Source organism: Oxyura jamaicensis, chromosome 8 (assembly GCF_011077185.1).
Source record: "Oxyura jamaicensis isolate SHBP4307 breed ruddy duck chromosome 8, BPBGC_Ojam_1.0, whole genome shotgun sequence".
Classification (NCBI taxonomy): domain Eukaryota; kingdom Metazoa; phylum Chordata; class Aves; order Anseriformes; family Anatidae; genus Oxyura; species Oxyura jamaicensis.
In genome coordinates this window covers 1,486,333-1,500,579 of record NC_048900.1, presented here as the reverse complement: position 1 = coordinate 1,500,579, position 14,247 = coordinate 1,486,333, and the positions used below count along the sequence as shown (strand labels likewise).

The following is a 14,247-nucleotide window of genomic DNA, read 5'->3' as shown; positions in this document are numbered from 1 at the left end:
AGAGGGCTGGTTGATTCTTAAAGCAAGACTTCCAACAGACTCATCAGTGAGGCAAGCAGCTGGACTTGTGTGTCCTCTCTGCCACCAACACCGTTGCGTTGCTCTGGTCCAGAGTGCTAACTAGTCTTTCATGGTATTGGAATTGATGTTATCAAGCTTGAGAACAACGTATATATATTTTAAACTTGACATAGTATCCATTGCTGGAAGAAATTCCTGCTTGCCTTCATGTAGATAAATGAACTTGTACAGTGAGGCAAGAAAGAACAGAAAAACTGAAAGTAAATTCTGAGTTTTGTGACTACTGAAGTCAGATTGGATTGCTGCAGGAGCAATTGCTGCTACATTTCCTCATGCATTTTTTCACTGTAAACAGTGTTTGCTCTAGCGTTGTTTTGGTCTCTGGGAACTCTTTAGTATTGAAACTGTTTTTATTAATCTGGTATATTTAGATTCTTTTACTACCTGAGGTTTATAAATCTGTCACGACCAGGAAATCCTTCTATTAGCGCATGTTTGAGTTTCACTTGCAGAGTGCGGGGTCACTGTAGTTCCTGATGGCTTCTGCCCCTTCCCTGATCACTCCTTGTGTCACGGTCCTTTTGTCCTCACAGGCACAGAAACAATGTTTGTTATTCTGTAAACAAATAATACTGTGGTGGAATACAAAGAAATCTCAGTTGGGTGTAGCCAGATTTTTGCTTTTGAGAGTAAATAACTAACTTCATGCTTGAATGCCTTTTAGTGATAGTGTTTCTCTGGGATGGTATGATAAACTTCTAATTCAACTCAGCAGTTGTTTTCAACATGTGTTTTCCTTTGAAGCTTACCGCTTCTATTTCAGACTTGAAGAGGCTTGTGTCCTTTGAGATTTTTCTATACCTCCTTTCCCTCTCTCCCCTTTTCTGCTTGTTTTCCCCAGCTCTGCCAGTCTGGGAAGCTATTAAATGTTAATACTCAGAAACTGCATCTTGGTATCAGAAGTACTTTAATTAGCCTTCTGGATGACTTTCTTTTCTTTTTTTTTTTTTTTTCCCCAACCTGTAAGGAACCATAAGAGGCTATTTTATCCCGTAATAACAAGCCTGTATTTGCAGATCATACTGAACTCTGCAGAGGAACTTGTCCAGTTTGTCATATGTCTGTAATGCCGTCCTTCCTGAGGATCTGGGAGCAGTCAGTAGACTGCCTTGCCTGCTTTCCTGCCTTGTTTGCCTTCCCATACGTGTTATGGGACCATAAGTCTGCCCACCATGTCCCCAAAGGACCTGGCTATGGCGTATGTGCATGGGTATTCCAGATCACCTGATCATAACCTGATGTTTTTTTTCTCTGGCCACAAGTGGACGTGTGTCCATCAGAAGATTGGGTGCCTTCATCTTGGCTACATGAGAGATGCAGTCCTGGTCAGATAGTGCACTGGTGCAGACCATTGCTAATCGTCCTTGTTTCCATGTGAGCTTTTGTCAATGCTGTGTTTTAGCGAGGAATTATGCAGGTCTCTTGCGTGAAGAATCACCATTTCTTGTTTTGACTCCGGCTTACTCGGTTTAATCTTCTGAGGTGTGTTGCTCTTAACTGACAGAGATGGTAAGCAGTTGATTCAATCCACTGTTTTGATGCCTTTTTTGATTTCTGTAGGCTTCTTTCAGACCCTGTAAGTCACCTCTTATCCAGTGTCCCAACTCCCACTACTGTTGTTTCAAGCCTGGATAACTTTTCATATTAAATTTCAAACCTGGAGCCTTTAGATCAAAGTGTATTTGTCATAAATTACTTCCACTGTTAATGTGTATGTACTGATTCTTGCCATTTTTTGTACCAGTCTCTTCACACTTTCTGCTGTTGTCCGCTGTTACCTTGTCAGTTCAAAATCACGGGATGTATAAACGTAAATGAAGATGAAGATACAACTAGGTTTCTCTTTAATAAATTGCATACAGCTTGCTTAATTTATGGCTGTGTGAGATGGGTTTTTCTGGTCTTCTGTATATCCTGTCAAGGATACAGAGCTTCCTACCCCCCTTCAGCAGGAAAAAACATGCAAAGTGCCAGTGAAGGGTAGATAATGTTTTGCCTTAGTGCACTTCCTGAGTCAAGGTTTTTCCTTTGTAAAAGCCAGCCAGAGTTAAAGAAAATCTCCTGATACTGGACATCTAGGGACATAAAGCCTGAAACATAGCTATCCTTAGAAGGCTCGCTATTGGGGATTGTATAAATTTACTTCTGTACGCGATATAATGCAGTATTGTTGATAGTCTTCCCCACCTACACACAACAGTAGTGATAGATGGTACTGATGTATCGTGTTGTACTTTGCCGATTTTTTAGAAAATTCAGGTACTTCTGGCCTGAATGTAATGTCTTGTAGTCAGAATAAAATGGCTCAAATTTGCTCCAAGTAATACTGGATCAATTTGCACTGTACTAAATTGTCTGTATTGACCTGTTTGTTATCATGCCCACAGACAGCACAGAAATGCCATTCCTTTCTACTCTATGGGGAAGTGAGTCAGCTTGTACTAGATCCTCTTTTTCTTTTTCATAAGCTAGACTTTCCTGACTTTGAAAGCTTTTTACCACAACTTGCAACGCAGCACTCTCATGCATGTGAAACTTTATTCTGTGCACCAGCACCTTTTCTGTAACAGAGCAGAAGAGCTTGTGGTTCAACCTGTGCAATGTATACAACAGGAACTATTAAAAAAAAAAGGGGGGGGGGGGAGGGTGACTGAAGGCAGAGGCACAAAGCAGGAGAAATATGCTGTAGAAAGGAGTGTATGTTGTCCTGTGTAGGCTTTTTGGAGAATTCTCCTAGCTTGGAAAATTCTACAGAAAATATTTTGGTTTTCAACTTCTTTATCTGGTTTGACATGCCCAAAGACAGACCTTTGTTGGATCTAGGCCTATGTATTAAAGATGCTTAAGACTTATGTGTTAAAAGCTAACCAACATTTGCCAGAAATTTATTTTGTTTAATTCTGAGTATACAGAAGTGACACGGAATTTATGTTTTTTGTATCTGTTTTTTGAATATATGTAATTATTAAAATGGTGATTGATCAAATGCCACAAGAAGTTGGTTTAATTCAGAAGCCTGAGGGTATTGGTGTATAATCCCTAACATGGGTTTTAAGTTTTTTATTATTCCTACTTGACTTTTTTTTTTTTGAAAATGACTTCACTTGCAATGTGGCGTGTCATTTACATATAAACTTTTGGCAAATGCGAGTATAACCTATTTTCTAACAGTTTCCCTGTTTCAAGCATGCCCAGCTTCCATATGGCCTACTTCAGTGCAGCCAAATATCAGCAAAGTAGTTTTCAATGTAATGTTTGGGTATTAATTCACTGTTCTAACATAGTTTCTCATTTACTTTTTTTTTTTTTTTTTTCAGAAAATCGAGATGGCCTGCATCAGGTAGTACACGAACGCTTGGGAGAGTTGCTGCGTGTTCTAAAAGCAGTGATAAATAAACATCAGACTCTAAACTCAGTTGATATTCTTAGTGCTGCTGGAACAGTTATTGCAAAAGTTAAAGGTAAGGAAATAATGCCTTTTAAATTCAGAGAGAAATTTAATGAGTGATTTGCTTGACTATGGCTTAGAGTTTTAGCTGGGGTTCTTTGTATACAGAAGAAACAAGTTTTTTAATAGCAAAACATTAACATGTTTAATATACCTTCTCTAAGTGAAATGTAATATTAAATAGTTTGTTCTCCTGTTGTAATAAAATTCTGTTGAAAGGAAGCTAGCTGCAAAACCACACTGAATTCTAAAAGCACAAACCTTTGATCTTGATCTGTTCTTTACCTTTATCTCAGAATAATATCTCAGAATGATAAACATCAGGTTTATCCACTGAGATTTGCCATAAGTCTTTGAGTTGTGTGAATTTATAGGGATGGTTTTAGATTTATATCAAGTGAAGAAATATTTAAATGAGCAATCCAAGTTTGAATGGCCTAACACTTCTTAAATAAATTCCTTAAAACAGATCATAAGCATGGTAAAGGTAACAACAAAGGATTGCAGGCATATATGTTAATACTTTCTGTTGTTGGCCTTTACAGTTTTCTGTGTGTCAGACAAATACCAATGGTGTAGCATACAACTGTTCCAGCCCGGTAAATCATAGCTGTTTCTTCACTGTGTAGCTTTTGACTACAGCTCTCCCTGTTCTGGAATAAATCCAGTATATTCCTGTGGAACAAGCAGTTTATTCAGTGGCATGGAGAACACTTTCAGTAGGGTTAAATCTGCACCTCTTGTGTTAAATCATGTGGAACGTCTTCGATCAGAGATGTCTAGCTTAGTTTTTCTCCTTGTTCTAGTTTTTTCCTCATTTCCTAATTCATGTTAGTATGTCTGAATATATACTGCCAACTCAGTGAAGCAGGAATTTCAGTAAAAATACTAACGTGTTTAGCTGCCTGATTCCTCTATCTTGGATTCTTCCAGGCTTTTCCTAGCTTCTTTATATTAATAGGTAGTTTTAGCTGTTTGTTTGATCCTGGAGTATGGCAGCTACTAGCAGCCCATTTTGCATTTTATTCTGGCTGCATGTAGAATGTGCTCTAGGTCTCCCTGGTATCTGATATGATTGCAGGATTGTAACTCTGCAATCTCTGGGCTTGCTTTAGAGCATTGTATGTAGCAGTGGAAAAAGAGGGTACCCCTGAAACGTTGTTTGCCTGGCTGCTCTCTGGAAGACTGAAGTACATGAGTGAAATTGTAATCAGATATGTATCAATGAGAATAGGTTAAATGTTTAGTGAACGTAACTCTACAGCCACCTTAGACGTGCTGTTCCCATGCTGTAGTGTTATGGTAAGATTCCTTTGTTGGACACGGCAATGTCGAGCTGTTCTTTCTTTAGTTAGAACAACCTTGAGGAGAACTGACTCAAGATACACAAGCAAATCAAATTATGTCAACCTTTACTAAATCCCATTTCCAAAAACTTTTGCAATGATATTGATCATTTCTGGACTATGTGCTTTTTCAAGATTGCTGTTGATATGCAGTGCCCCCAGAGCGACCAATTCCTATGCCATTTGAGTATACCATTGCTGGGTAAAGCAGTAGGATTATTTTCATCCTCTTGTGAGGTTGTGATGTTGATGGATCCCATAAATATGTTGGTCTTCTTTATAACAAGTGCCATTTTTTGTCTTTTTTTTTTGATACTGGGCGAGGGGGAGTGTCCGGGATGTTCCAAATTCTAATCAAATCCTTCAGAGTACTTGTAATTTTCTGAATCCGATACCATGCATAGTTATTCCCTCATCTTTTCACACTCTGTTCCATCATTGAGTTTCAATAGCACTGAACCCTGGTCAGGTGTACTGGTGTTTCATACAGTCTCTTACAGGTATCTATTTCTGCCTGGTTTGATGAGTAGCTGTTCTTTGAATAGTTACTTTAGGATTCATTCATTTCTCTGGATAATGAGCAGAAGAAATAACTTGTATTAGGCTGTTTTATGGTGATACAGATACTTACAAATACTTCTTGACTTCTCACGGTAACAGGATTTAATATGTTTGCACTTCAAATAAAAACCTCAATGTTAGCAGCTAGTTAAGTTCACTTACTGTTAATATGTTATCAGGAACTATATATGTAGAGGATTGCATAATTTCCTAGATGGAAAGAAATTACTGTTAGGAAAACTATTGCATGTTGTATAAGTACTGAATTTTGAAGTAAACATTCTTTATTCTAAGAATGCCACTTGAAGCAAAAGCAGCAGAGTCATGTCATCCAGTTTTCTGGCAAATGTATTCAGGTGGGTCAAGTTGTAAGACACTACTTGAGGTATGTCTGAAAAGTGTGTGTTCAGCCACAGCTCACTTGAACTATCTTAAATATGATCTTGTGTGATGAGAAACCTCTCAAAGAAAAAGCAAGTTAGCGGGTGATTTTGGTACAGTTGGACTTTGGCCTTGAGCTGGAATTGAGTACAAGTTTTGACACACACCAGGTTGCATTAGTTTTTGAATAGTTTTCTTGTAGTTTAACAGTACTGAAAATCTAGCTTCAAGACTCCTGCTATGGTGATTGTATGGTGCACAGTGCTGATCTGATACAAATGCGTTCTTCCAGTTAGAATATATAAATAGGTTATCAGATAGAATAAAAGACTGTGGTGTGAAATTACTCTTAATAGCATTCTGAATAGTTTCTCATGGAGTTATTCATCTGTCTCATAGCAGCATACATTCAACTGGCCTAGAATTGAGAAGTTGGCATAAATTGTCTGACTATTCTTTGGCTAAAGCAAACATGAGCTTGCTCTGTGGTGAATCATCATTCTTCTGATCCTGCGCTGTGTGACCTGGCACTGTGCAGTTCCCAAGTTAATTGCCAAGGAAATGGAGCCTGGGCTGAAGCTAAAGACCATAGTCTCCATCAGTCCTGCCTCAGTATTTGTAGCCTTTGATACAAACAACATGTACATGAAGACTTTAGTATCACTTACTGTTGTTTGCTCAGCCACTTAGAGTATTCCTCAGGTCTGGAGATGGAAATGGGCAGTTACAGGGCTTCAGCTTGTTCAGATTGTTCCTGCAGTCTTCTCAGAGAACAGCAAAACCTTTGTTGTATGAAACTGTGTCGTGTGTCGTCCCCCCCCCCCCCCGCAGCATCATCTGTACTAAATGTGAGGGCAGCTTGTCCCTCTCCTCAGCACCTGTTCGGTTCTCACAGCTGGTTTTTGTGTGAGCATTGTGTTACTCAGTGTCTGGGTTCAAACTGAAGTAAACTGCTGCTGGAAGGGAGGAAATTGAAGTAAAAATATCACATGTTGCAGTGAATAGTAATCATATCAGACCTTGTGTTTGCTTACAGTGGCCTGTCAGTAACACGAGTTCACAGGTTTTCATCTGTGGTTATTTCACTGGAAGCAATGTAACTTTTGGATAAACAGGAAGCTACAAGAATGAGAGGACTCAGTAGGATAGAAGTAGTATCCTTTTTCCTCTGTCTTCCCAGGCTGTGTTAATGTGACATTATGGAATAAGTTCATCTGAATCATCTGCTTCTTGTCACTGGAGGACAGAACTATAAAAAGATGTGGAAGCACTCTGTAGTCAAATTTATGACTAGGAAGCTTAACCTGCCACAGAAAATTTCTCATGTTCTTTATATAGAAGACGATGAAACAACAGCAACTTGGGATTTACACATGATTATTTTTTTCCCTTTTCAGGAATAGAAACTTAACTGTTGTAGGTTCTTGAAAAATCTCTGTGAATCTGCAGAATGCCAGGTTTTCAGTCCTAGATTGTATCTGGAACTTTACACAGGGACATATGGTGATTTTAACAAATGATTGCCTTTGTTCTTAAAGAAATCAGAGTAACTTTAGAAACAGTGATTGGGAGAAGAGTTGGAAATCAGGCTTGTGATACGTTTTTAATACCTAATGGTATTTTCAACCTTTTGGACAGGTTGAAGGAGAAACTAATTATGTAGCATGTTACCTTAATCTTGTTACAGAGAATGATGTTTGGCAGAACAGATCATGTCAGACTCAACCATTCTAAACTGAGGCTGCAGGAAAATGTGAAGGAAAAAAAAAACAACAGCCGTGTTCTCTCAAGTTAGACCTTTAATAGAGCAGTTCAGTTGGAAGGAACCCACAAAAATCATGAAGTCCAACTGCCTGACCACTTCAGGGCTAATCACAGTTAAAACATACTGTTGAGGGCATTGTCCAAATGCCTCTTGACACTGACAGGTGTGCGGCATCAACCACCTTTCTAAGAAGCCTGTTCCAGTGTTCACCCACCCTTAAGGTAAAGAAATTCTTCCTTGTGCCAAATCTGAACCTCGCCTGGCGCAACTTTGTGCTGTCCCTTATGTCCTGTTATCAGTTCCCAGGGAGCAGAGGCCAGCACCTCCTTTTGGGCTTCCCTGCCTCAGGAGCTGTAGAGAGCAACGAGGTCGTGCCTCTGACTCCTCCTCTTCAGACCAGACAACCCAAGTGTACTCAGCCTCTCCTCATAGGACATGCCCTCCAGCCCTTTACCAGCTTTGTTGCCCTCCTGTTCATCTCGCAGTTGCACAATTCATCCAGAAGGATGCTGTGAGGGACAGTATCGAAGACCTTACTGAAGTCCAGAAAGACCACATCAACTGCCTTCCCTTCATCCACCAAGCAGGTGACCTTGTTCTAGAATGATATCAAATTAAGAAGGCAGGAGTTGCCCTCCTTAACCCATGTAGATTATGCCTGATAACAGCTTAGTGGTTTAAATGCATTTCAGTAGCACATAGAATAATCTTCTCCATAAATTTTCCAGTGACTGAGGTTGAACTAACAGGTCTGTAGTTTCCTGGGTCAGCAGGGACATCCTCAGAATCTCAAGACCTTTGGTAAATTGTTGAGATAGGTCCAGCTGTAACACCCACTAACTTCCTCGGTTCTCTGGAGTGAATCCTGTCAGTCCCCAGGAACGTTCAGCTGATACAGCGTGGACTTAACGTGGTTCACTGTGCCTCTATGCTTGGACTGTACTCCTCATGCATGCTTGCTTGTGTGTTTTGTGAAGTGTCTTTTAAACAACACCTCACTTGATCTGGAAGAATTGAGACTTACTGAAGCTTCTCACTTGGAACTGATTCAGACTCCTATTTCTGGAAGCCACTTCCCAGTCTGGCACACCGTCATACTTGTAGTTATTTTCCCATTCAGTATCCTTAAATTGTTGACGGCCACAGACAGCACAAAGTGCATGGTTCTCATGATCACATGCTGAAGTCAAGGCTGCAATGTTATTTTGCTCTAAATTGCATTTCTTGACTTAATTGAATTCCTAGAATAAAAAGGGATTCCTGGTAAAGCTGAAAATTGCACTTAGGAATTCCTGGTTTAGATATGTTTCTTATTATAGCTCTGTGTCAAAGTTAAACACCTCTAGCAGGGTGAAGTCATTTCAATTTGATGTATCTGTGGTGTAAATTCAAAGCAAAATTTATTATGGAGTGTGTAGGAAACAGTTCCTCAAACTTGTAAGTACTGGGAGTAAGCTAGAGGGGTGTTGTCAAACCTGGTAGTAGTTACAGGTGGGTGAAATTTTATGGCACAGAGAGCTCAAAGTGGAACTGGGGTGATGATAGGTAATAAGCATTAAATACTTTTCATCTGAGGGGGGCATCTGTTTTTTAGTTTTGTCTGTTTTCTTGTTTGGTGTTTTATGTTTTTTGAAACAATTCTAAAATGTTCTTGAAAGCTGTTGGGAGTTTAAGGAAAGCAAATAGATTGCAGGGATACTCTGGTCCAACAAATCAGCAAGTTGGTTCTGACTTGCTGCTTAAAAGTCAGCTGGTGAGGCATGGGTTGAAATATCCTGCCTGAGGAAGTGGGTGGTGGTGTTGCCATCTCAGCCTATCAGGTGTGAGAAAATTGATCAGCAAAGAGAGAAACTCGCAGCCTGTACTTTATTTAGACTTGCCTGGGCTCTGCACGTAGCTGGCAAGGTAGCTTTGCTGCATCCAGTCCTGCACATGTCTCTGGGAGGGGGAAGGAGGAAGCGAACAAACTGCTGCAGTCTCCAGCATGTCCCCTGGGTTCCTGGGCTGTGCTGGCCTCACCGGACTGGCAGGGGATGAGAGAGCAGCGCAGGAGCTTGTGTGCTGTAGCCACTCTGAGTTGTCCCAGCTTAATCTTTTGATGACCTTGGTCGCACTTTGGTCTTGACGCTTGACAGCCTCTTCTGCAGAGTCTCAGAAAACTTTGCCTAAGTATCCTCAGTCCAGCTCGTGGGATTGCAGCTTCCTGAAGTTCCACAGCAATTGCTGGTTCCCCAGTCTCTTCTGTGCTTGGTTCAGAAAGCTTTAGAGAGCGTGACCCAGAAATGGAAACTCTGCAGTGTTTAGCGGCATTTTCATGAGGATACCAAGCCCGCCTCAGTTTGAAGACAGTTTTGCTAGCACTGGAAATAAAGACACACTTTCATGCAAGCCAGGTTTGCAGTTCAGGTACAAGCTTCTAGATCTTAATGTATTGCTACCATATAATTTTTTTAAAAGCCTGTCATGTGGAATCTGAAGTCTTACTTAAAAGCATTGCTACGTTGCATTCTCACTTTGAAATGCGTACAACTATAGATAGATAGCTGTCACTTCCAGACATGGAAATATTACTATAGTTCATTGTTGTCAGTAGCTATTGTGTGCAGTCAGGATGTCCTGGGGAAAGAGCGTGCATGGTTTAAAGTAGATGTTAAGTCCATCAGCGTTCCAGCGGTTATAAGCTAGAAGAAAGCTGTTTGTATCTAGCTGAATTGGAGATTGGGCTAACCTTTTTTTATTATTATATTATTATTATTATTTTTTGCTGTGGAGGAGAAGTGGTAACTGAAAATTTTGAGATTTGTTGTTCTGTTTGCTATGGAACCTGAAAAGAAATGACTAATACGTAAAGCTTTATAAAACCCTTTCTGGAAAAGGAAGACAGAGCGAAACAGACGGCATTTCTTTAGGGAGAGATTTTCTGCATTAATGTCTTGTTAGCAAAGTGAAAGAATAGCTCTTTCTCTGAAGACTCTGCAGCTAATGGATATCTGAATATTTCAGTGGTAAGTGTTTTGAACATACAGTCAGCTTTTGTCAGTTCCTTTTAACTTTGAAACAGTTTGCATGTCATGCTGGCACTCAAAGGATTTTTCTAGTCATTAGTGGCTGTTAATCAATGGATCTCGTAATAGCCGTTGTTGTTTACTGATTTGGAATGCAAAGTTTAGATTTATAATTAGTGTTATCTCAGGAAAGCTGAGACTTTCCACTAACCCGAATTTTAAAAATACGTGTATAAAAAAATCCTCTGGTATTTACCAAGTTGTTTAAAACTGTGGTGTTTTGGGTCTCATTTCAAACAAAGCTGCCAGAAACTTTTTTTTTAATATAATGTACCAGAAGAATGAAGAGGTGGGAGAAGCCTTAATTTAGCAGGGAACTGTGGCTACAGAGACTATTAACATTTTTGTAATACGTGGTGTTTTTTATTGCTGTAGGCTTATTACAACACATTTTTCCAGGTCTGCAAGTAATTGTGGAAATAGCCCTCAAGAAGAATACATATTTTATGTAATAGCTTTGTACAGAAATATTTGTTATAGAAATGTTGGTCAGGCCTGTTGGCATGCTGTGTAAAAAGGAATGGATTCAATTGTGTTAATTTACTAGTTTAGATTTCCTTTATGAAAGGAAAAGTTCTTATGGGGGAGCAGATTTTGTTACCCGTTGGGGTTTAGGCACCTGGCAGGAAGCTTGAATGCTTTTAAAGATTAAAGTCTGTTACATTAATTTGTTAAGAAAATGTGCATAGAATGGATAATGGAATAAAGTGATTTACTTTTTGCTACTTTCAGAAGTCATCACAGTTGATTATTTCCATATTAGTACTTAAGATGTATGGAGGGTTAATAGTCACAGATCTTGCAAAAAGTAATTAATAAAATCACAATAGAAGCGATGAAAAGGGGTGAATAACTGTGTGTGTCATTGCAGGATTTCTGGAACAGTATATAATTTATAGTAATTTAGGCATGTAGTTAGAGTATATTGCTTAAATAAAATCAAGCATTTAAAAATGCTAATGTGGGACTGTCACGGCTCCCCATGTGAAACTGACTTCCATGAAAAGGGCTCAGCTTTGGCTCAAGGGGGTGTATTTGACTTTTGTACAAAAAAAAAAAATCCCTGTCACCAATGATTTAGGAATTGGGTTGGAAACTAGATTTAAAATGTAGTGGTTTTTGTCTTCTCCTTTCCCTGTCCTCTCCCTTGTCTGGCAGTTGTATTAATAGAAACTCGGAATGAATCATTCCTTTTGTCTCCACGTTATTCCAGTTTGTCATGGAAGCCTGTTAAAGGGTTAGTGTTGCCTGCCTAACTACTCTTCTTGGTTACCAGTTCAAATCATCTAGTTTGTCCAAAATGTTCCCTTTCCTATTTCGAAACAATGATAGCTATGCCTTGCTTCTTCCACACTTCTAACAGGCTGTGGGGTTTTGCCAGACTATGAAGCTAATAATTGAAGTGTTTAGCAATGGATGCTACTTCTTGGTAGCTTTGTTTTCCAAAACAGAAACCCCACGTTCTGGGTGTACACAGGATTGCATGCAGATGGAGGCGGGACCCTCATAAACTGCTGCTCCTGTTCTGAAGTATCTAGCCAGAAAGGAAGAAGCAATTGTTCAAATATTTTGTTTCTGTTTTTGTGAGCTCTTTTATGATGGTGTCACTACTGTGGTTTGATTTGATGCTTGCTGACATTTAACTATTCACCTCTTCCACCAACATTACCGTCGTGTTCCTGCACAAAACTCCTGTTTAGTAGGAAGATGTAGGATGTAAGAGTAATCTGTTTGCATTGTGGGAAGCATCTGGAAGGCAGTCATTTCTTTCCTTTCAAGTTCTTGGAATTTTTAATGTGTTTTTGAAATTGTTGAGAGGTATACAACTGCCTGTTCTATGGGAGACTGTATAAACTTGTCTTCAGGCACAGTGAACTTTCTTGACCCCACCTCTCACCCTTTGGTTTTCATTTTTTTCATAAGCGGTGAACTTCAAAGAAGTTAATGAAGAAAACAAGAGAGAATTCTTCAGTGAAATATTTACTTCCATTGAAACATTGGCATTTACCTTTGGAAACGTGTAAGTTGGAATCTAAGAGTTGTAAAGAGTTCAGTGGAGCTGAATCAAATTAAGATCTGAACAACAACAACAGAAAAGCCTTTTGTTTTCTTACAACCAAATATTGACTGATAAATGAATTTAAATTGACCATATTCAGAATACTTTTTCTGCTTTGTTTTGATGTTTGTTTTTTTCTTAACAAGGGAAGCCATGATGGAAATAGATTGTATAGAAATGGTAGGACATGGTATAGAAATTGCAGGGAATTCAAAACTACTTCTGAAAATACTTCTGCAGAACTTTTAAAGAGTATTAGAGAGATGATCTGAATTTTTGTTCTCAGTGATTTGAAATTACATAGGTGAATTAATGAAGTAACACAGCTCTTTGTTTTTCTGGTAGTGTTTCAGACTTCCTTATGGGAGATGTAGACAATGGCTCGTCACTGGGACTTCCTGTATCTCGGAGAAGTCAGGTAGGCTAAACGTTTTCTTGGCATGTGAAATCATATCTTTTAAAGGAGATTTTAATTTCCACTGAAACTCTGTGCATCATGGGTCTAGGGTGCTTGAAGTCTTCTGAGTGTGAAAATAAGATTAAACCCATGGAAAAAAATAGTATTTAGGGTTTCAAGTACTCATACATGTTCTCTGTTCTCAATGCCAGTGATGATTCAACTGGGCTAGCACATAAGTGTTAGGATAAATGATAACCTGCTCTAAGTTCACTTGATATTTTAAATTGGTTTAGTGAAAAAAGCTAAATACTTTATAATAAGATACTTGATGAAATGAATTATTTGCATGCAGGAGTAGCTGGAATAGACGTGTCAGATCAAGATTCTAAATTGAGATTTAATGACGTCTTTTGGGTTTTTAAAAACAGTTATTCCTTACAAAATAACCTTTTGTTCTTCCAGAGCCCAGTTTGTGCTGTAGCTGTTTGAACAATTCACTGAGAGAACTGAAAATAGCAGTGTCAACTTATAGGTAGTCAAAGAAAAATATTAGTTTTTTTAAACTCCCTGTTAAACACTCTGAAGGTGAGATTTAAAAAACGCTCAGTACCGCATGCAACTCTGAATTTTTGTTTATGTCGAATCAGGCTTGCAGGTAAATCAATTCAGATTAATGTAACAAAAGTGTGTATGCCAAGCGAAGTTGTAGCAAGGTTAAAAAAAAGTTTCTTTTTTTTTTTTTTTAGGTTTTACTGATATGTACTTAAGACATAGCATTCCTTCATACAGGCTTGATCATAGAAGTGCTGTGCAGTTATGGCTGAGAAATAGTCTTTTTAAATTTACGCTATGCTTGTTAACACATGAGAATAAGATGGACAGTCATGGAAATTCTTCTAAATCTGTAGCTGCTACAAAGCTAGTCTCCTCAAAGGACATGAGGGTTAGGTTGCTGAGAAAAATATGAAATAAAATAGCATAGAAGCCAGCATCTCAAGTAACATAGATGAAATTATTTGAACAAGTGCTGTTTCAGATGATTAGTTCACCAGCAGAAGGAAGGTGATGAATTTGTTTGCTTTTTAATCCTGTAATGGCTGCATAATGCAAAAATATATTCCCAAGAAATGAGATGGTCATG

General features: G+C 38.9%; 1 protein-coding gene across 6 annotated transcripts in view; it reads left to right on the top strand.

The window, feature by feature from the left end:
* The window catches only part of ARHGAP29 (Rho GTPase activating protein 29), a 59,880-nt gene that overhangs the window by 26,791 nt on the left and 18,842 nt on the right, over window positions 1–14,247 (top strand). For 5 of the 6 annotated variants that reach the window (XM_035333881.1, XM_035333883.1, XM_035333884.1 and 2 more), the window contains 3 exons: window positions 3,399–3,542; window positions 12,571–12,667; window positions 13,052–13,124. In XM_035333881.1, the coding sequence (XP_035189772.1) occupies window positions 3,399–3,542; window positions 12,571–12,667; window positions 13,052–13,124 (314 nt within the window). Of the gene's footprint in view, window positions 1–3,398; window positions 3,543–9,241; window positions 10,588–12,570; window positions 12,668–13,051; window positions 13,125–14,247 lie in introns of those variants that run through there. The other variant, XM_035333885.1, reaches the window with a different exon arrangement.